This window comes from Propithecus coquereli, unplaced genomic scaffold, assembly GCF_000956105.1.
Source record: "Propithecus coquereli isolate 6110/MARCELLA unplaced genomic scaffold, Pcoq_1.0 Scaffold239, whole genome shotgun sequence".
Taxonomy (NCBI): Eukaryota; Metazoa; Chordata; class Mammalia; order Primates; family Indriidae; genus Propithecus; species Propithecus coquereli.
Genome location: NW_012147941.1, coordinates 178,730 through 184,790, shown reverse-complemented (window position 1 = coordinate 184,790; position 6,061 = coordinate 178,730). Strand labels below are relative to the sequence as shown.

At 58.9% G+C, this 6,061-nt stretch overlaps 1 protein-coding gene across 3 annotated transcripts in view; it reads left to right on the top strand.

Moving 5' to 3' along the window:
- Positions 1-5,765, top strand: part of PTPRU (protein tyrosine phosphatase, receptor type, U) — an 80,220-nt gene extending 74,455 nt beyond the window's left edge. For 2 of the 3 annotated variants that reach the window (XM_012645999.1, XM_012646001.1), the window contains exons 27-31: positions 267-407; positions 2,696-2,821; positions 2,956-3,113; positions 4,199-4,334; positions 4,591-5,765. In XM_012645999.1, the coding sequence (XP_012501453.1) occupies positions 267-407; positions 2,696-2,821; positions 2,956-3,113; positions 4,199-4,334; positions 4,591-4,653 (624 nt within the window). In that variant the 3' untranslated portion in view covers positions 4,654-5,765. The remainder of the gene's footprint in view (positions 1-266; positions 408-2,695; positions 2,822-2,955; positions 3,114-4,198; positions 4,335-4,590) is intronic. The other variant, XM_012646000.1, reaches the window with a different exon arrangement.
- Positions 5,766-6,061: the final 296 nt, after the last annotated feature.

The window sequence follows — 6,061 nt, the reverse complement described above, 5'->3', positions numbered from 1 at the left end:
CCCAGACTCCCCTTGCCACACATCTGGGAACCTTTTGCTGTTTAGTTCCCAGGGGCCATGGGCTTGGGCACTAGAGGACTGGGGCTCTCCCTGTCAACTCAGTCCTCAGTGAGCCAACCTCTGAAATGGGCCACTGGAGGCAGCCTGGTCCCGTGGGATACAACTGTCCAGCTCAGGGTGGCAGGACAGGAAGACAGCCTGTGGTGGGGGCTTGGCCCATGTCAGGGGCTGGGAACGGGCCCTGCTGAACCCTGGTTTCCTCGCAGAGCTACACTCGGAGTGCGGCCTTCATCGTGACCCTGCACCCACTGCAGAGCACCACGCCCGACTTCTGGCGGCTGGTCTACGACTACGGGTGCACCTCCATCGTCATGCTGAACCAGCTGAACCAGTCCAACTCTGCCTGGGTGAGGGCCCTGCTGGCCAGGCCACCTGGCCACCTGCTGCCCAGGGCCTGTGTGTTCAAGGGCACAGTCCCCAAAGTCAAGAGTTGGGTCTCAGCTCTGCCACCTATTTGTGTGACCTTAGGCGAGTCACACTCCCTCCCAGAGCCTGGATTTCCTCATTTGTAAAACAAGGGTGTCAGACTGGAGAGAACTAGCTGCTCTTTATTGAGCACCTGCTGTAAGCCAGGGACTCTGCTTTGCATGTATGGTCTTATTTACAATCTACAGTGACCTTGGGGTAAAGGCTTCAGGTGAGAAAATCAAGAAAATTAAAAGCCAAAGAGGTGAAGTGCTTTCTCCAAGGTCACACAGCTGGGGAGTGGCAGAGCTGTGCTCCCTGCCCTGGGCTGCCTCCTTCCAGAGCTTCTGCTGTTTCGGTTGCTCAGCTAAACTGCCCATCATGGGGGCCTTTGAGGTAGAGTAAAATCCAGGCCTCCTACTTTCTGACTGTTGCTCTAGGGTACGTTAATTCACCTCTTTGAGCTTCAGTTTTCTTCTCTGTAAAATGGGGACCATCACAGGACCTGCTTTTATGGGGTGATTGTGGGGACCATGTGAGATGTGCATGTGCTGCTTGGCACTGTGCTGTGCCTGGCACGCAGCAGGTGCTCAGTACGTGGCAGGATGAAGAGGATGGGGGTGACAGTCGCTTCTGAGCTTGGGCCAGACACTGGCTTGGTGACCTCCACCTAGGGACAGCCCCTCCAACTCCCCCATTTCCTTTTGGGGCTCTCAAGGCTGGAGCTCCTAAGAAATGCGGACGCCTAGCCTTCCAGCCCTACCTGAACACATCCTCTGATCTCTGGACTCCCTGCCACCCCAGCTGTCTGTTGGGCTCAGGGGGCAAGGAAGATTTGCTGTAAAATGAGCATGACAGCGTCTTAATGGCTGCCTGGAGAAGGCTTCGTTAACTGGGCTCTTTATGGGTCAGGCACTTGGTGTAAATGACCCAGGACTACAGGGTACTGGGCTCCAGTTCCTGGGTGGGGATCTGGAGTGACTCCCAACCTTCGCTAAGGTGCAGGAGTGGGGCCCAGAGGGAGGTTCACACAGACATCATTCCCTGGTCATTGATTTGTTCATTCATTCAACCAACTTTTTTCATGGACTCCTCCCAGCCAGGCCCTGCAGTGGGCAGTGGGGAGACAGGAGAAGACACAGCACCTCCCAGATCTCATAGTACAGGGGGAAGCAGGTACAAAACCCGACAGTGATAGCAGAGAGAGAAAAGGGCTGTCATGGAGCCGGCACAGGAAAGCCTGGGGGATAATGTATCCGGGAGGGCTTTCTGGAGGAGGCAGTGTCTCAGCTGAGATGCGTGGGAAGCATAGGGTTAACTAGGTGAAGAGATGGCGAAGAGTGATCCATGGAGAGGAAACAGCAGGTGCAAAGTTCTGAGTGCGAGGAGCTGCCAGGACCCCAGGCAATAAGAAGGTAGTGTCCTTCCTCACGGCTGTGGTGAGAGAGGGAAGCAGAGGGAGCATGGTGTCGCTTGGGAGGAGCTTGGGGGCCATGTTATAGATGGAGAAACGGGGGCCCAGAGAAAGGAAGAGGCTTTCCTGGGCTCTGGGCAGAGCTGAGACTAGAAGCTAAGGCTCCGGGCCGCTAGCCTGGGACGTGTGTGTGTGTGTGTGTGTGTGTGTGTGTGTGTGTGTGTGTGTGTATGTATTGCGGATGCTGCCCCTCCCCGTCCCTCTACTGTCTTGAGTCTGTGGCCTTGGAGGGAGTGTATTTAGGACCCTGGCTCCGTGGAGGGGCCCTGGAGCAGGAGTGGGGTGCTGAGCTGTGTTGCAGCATCAGGGATACCCCACCTCTGTGAGCGGGCGCTGAAGGACAGAGACAGTGAGAGAGAAGGCTGGGGGGAGGTCCTGGGTGGGGGTCCTGAGTGGGTGGGGGTGATCTAGGCCTATCCCTGGAAGAAGGCAGCCTCATGTTGGGGTGTGTGAGTGTGTTAAAGTGTAGATTTTTAGTGGCATGGCGGGGTCATCAGCACACTGCCTAGGAAGGGTTTGTCTCGGCTGATCTGAACGTGTCAGTGTAGAACACGCCGGGGCAGGTGTGCACTGCGGTCTGAGGGGTGAGTGGTGGCAGGTGGGAGGGTGCTGAGATGGGTGTGGAGTGAGTGGGTGGGCCAGGGTGTTTGGGAGCCACAGGGCAGGTGGGGGTGGAGCTCTGGGGGTGGGGGTGCTACGAGGTGAGCCCCTGCCGGGCTCTACTCAGCTCCCCTCCCTCCCTGCCTGTGCCCCCAGCCCTGCCTGCAGTACTGGCCAGAGCCAGGCCGGCAGCAGTATGGCCTCATGGAGGTGGAGTTTGTGTCGGGCACAGTGGATGAAGACTTGGTGGCCCGAGTCTTCCGGGTGCAGAACATCTCTCGGGTGAGTGGTGCGGAGAGCCCCAGGGAAAACCCGGGTGGTGGCCCGGGGCAGCCTTTGATGACCCTCCTGAGGTCATCAGGGGCCCCTGTGACCCTGGTGCTCACGTCCCCCTGGCTGGCTGCCCATGCCCCCAGCTGCAGGAGGGGCACCTGCTGGTGCGGCACTTCCAGTTCCTGCGCTGGTCTGCATACCGGGACACGCCTGACTCCAAGAAAGCCTTCCTACACCTGCTGACTGAGGTGGACAAGTGGCAGGCCGAGAACGGGGACGGGCGCACCGTCGTGCACTGCCTGTGAGTGCCTGGCGGGCGGAGAATGGGTGGAGGGATCGGGGAGCCAAGGGCTGGGGTCCAATCTGAGAGAGGCCTCACGGCTGGCACCAGAACCCCTGGGCTCCCAGATGGCCGTGGCCCGGACTCAGCCCAACCAGCCAACACTGGCCCTGCCTTCCCTGGATGAGCCCAGTCAGTTTCCAGGGTATAGACTCAACCCTGAACAACTGCCCAGTACCCTCTGTGTGATGTGTGACTTTGCCAATTCAATTAGAGAGTCGTTTGTCGGAACTTTTTACCCCATGAGACTGTAGCATACTTTTTATGCCAGTGGAATTCCAGCCTTTTGTTCATGCATGCACACACACAACTTTTTTCTTCGTTCATTCATTCATGTATGCATATGCATGCCCTCATTCGTAAATTCATGTATTCACTCACGTCTGGGCGCAGTCCCTCCTTCCCTCCCACTCTTTCGTGCTTTCAGCACCTACTCAGCCTTCCCAGGGCCGGGCTGGGCTACTGGAAGCCGGGATTGGGGTCTGAGTCAGGGCCCCGCCCTCAGGGCTTTTGGTGGTTCTAGCGGGAGAGAGCCCTCGCGAAGGGGGCCTGGGCCTAGGCATTCTCTCAGCCCCCAAGAGGCACCCACATGTGGCAGTCACGGAACAGCGGGAGAGGCTCGCCGTGTGGGAGGCTGCAGGTTTGACTTGGGGGCTGTGTGCGCATGCGCGTGCCTGTGTGTCTGCGCCGCCGGGCAGTGGCCGGGCAGTGACCCGTCTTCTCAGCGTTCATTTTCCATCTCGCTCTCTGGTTATTTGCTTGCTGCTCGCCGGCCCTTCTCTGTCGCTTTGTCTCTCAGTGTCTTCCTTTTGGAGTGTGTCTGGCTTCTCTTCTCTCAGAATCTGGTCTGTTTCTCCTTGAGGGTATGTCTTCCGGGATGCCATAAGGCGTCGGCCGTCTGTCTGAGCCTCTGATCCTCCTTAACCTTCCGGTCCTGCGCCCACCTCTGGGCCCTCTGCCCCGCCCCCTTCCTTTTGGTTCCCAGGCCCCGCCCTCCACTTTTGGCGCCGGCGCTTCCCCCCAAATCTTTTGTGTCTCTCATTTAGAAATGGGGGCGGACGGAGCGGTACCTTCTGTGCTTGCGCGACAGTCTTGGAGATGATCCGTTGCCACAACCTGGTGGATGTTTTCTTTGCTGCCAAAACGCTTCGGAACTACAAGCCCAATATGGTGGAGACCATGGTGAGGGGCCGCGTCCCCATGCCCGGCTACTTCCGCCTTCCCGCTCCATGCCTGGCCAGGTCCCTCAGCACCTACTCTCCCACCTGTGGTCCCCACTACTGGGCCTTGGTTCTAGTCTTACGTTGTCAGAAGGTTCCCCCCATTGCACCCCTTTCCCCTAAGGTGGGCCAGGGCTCATGCCTGCCCTCTCTCCCCGTCCCAGCCCAGAGCACTAGGGACGGGTCAGGCTCATGATTCCTTCTCTCCCTCTCCCCAGGACCAGTACCACTTTTGCTATGACGTGGCCCTGGAGTACCTGGAGGGGCTGGAGTCAAGATAGCGGGACCTCTGGCCTGGGGCACCCACTGCACACTCAGGGCCAGACCCACCGTCCCAGACTGGCGAGGAAGATCTGTGCCTCCAACTCTGCCCAGCTGCAGCCCCACGGGGAAAGCACTGGAGTGGATGCTGGGCCATCTTGGTGCCCCCTCCACTGTGGGCAGGGCCTCACTATGTCCCATGGGCAGGCTGTGGGCTGGGAGGAGCTTAACAGGACGAGCCCCAGCCCCACCTCCACAGGGTCCTGCAGGCCTGTGCTGACAGGCCTGGCACTGCCTGGCAGAACGGCAGGGGCTCAGGACAGCCAGCTCTGGGGGACCCAGACCAAGCCCCTTGACTCCATCCCAGCCTTGGGCAGAGACGAGTGAGGCCCTGCAGAGAGCATCCGAGGCCAAGGTTCCCACCCGGCTCAGCTCCCTGTGCACAAGGGTGGACAGTGCTGTGAGGCTTGGCATCTAGAATTCCATCGGGCCCGGCCCCTGAGGGCCCTGGGGAGGCTGGGATCTGTCCTGAATTTCCAGTGGGACGCATTGACTGTCCTCCCCAGGGGAACTGCAGTGTCCTCCACCCCACAGCCCCTTGCAGCCCCGGGGATATTTGCTCACTATCCCTCCCTACTCCGCTTCCCATGTGCTCTGAGCTTGCCTGAACCAGGATCTGCCTTCCCCACCTGACCCGGCGTCTGCAGAATGAAGTCACCTCAGCCCTCTCTTCCTCTAACCCTCAGGCCTCGCTGGCCTGTCCTGTTGAGCTTGGGCCAGGACAGTCTGCAAGGCTGAATGGCAGTCCCTGGGGTCGAGGTCCCTGTGGCTTCTGGTCAGGCTGCCCACTGGGGAGGGGGCAGGGCTGGTCACAGCTCCTAGAGTTCAGAGGAAAAGAGGGTATTTTGGGATGGAGGATCAGTGCTTTTTGTTTATTTTGTTATTTTTGGATGGGTGGGTGGGAAGGTCTCTTTAAAATGGGACAGGCTGCACCCCCATTCCGTGCCTCAATTTCCCCATCTGTAAACTGTAGATATGACTACTGACCTACCTCGCAGGGAGGGGGCTGTGGGGAGGCATAAGCTGATGTTTGTAAAGTGCTTTGTAAATAAACATGCTCTCTGAATGCCACTGAGCGGCCCTGTGTCTTCTGACCAGCCTGACTGGGGCATGCTTGCCTGTCACCAGCGTCCCAGTGTAGTGGGAGGGCCCTGGATGGGACACAGAGGCCTGGGTTCTGGTCTGGCCTTGGTTTTTTCATCGGGACAATGGTGGGGGTGTGGACCAGGGCATTGCTCAGGGTCCTCCCACTTACAGAGTTGCTTCCAAGGGACCTGGCCATTGCTGCCTCCACCCAGGCCTCTGAAGCAGTTCCTCAGGCAGTGGGCTTTATCTCGAGACCCCCGAGGACCACAGAGCTGCCTCTCA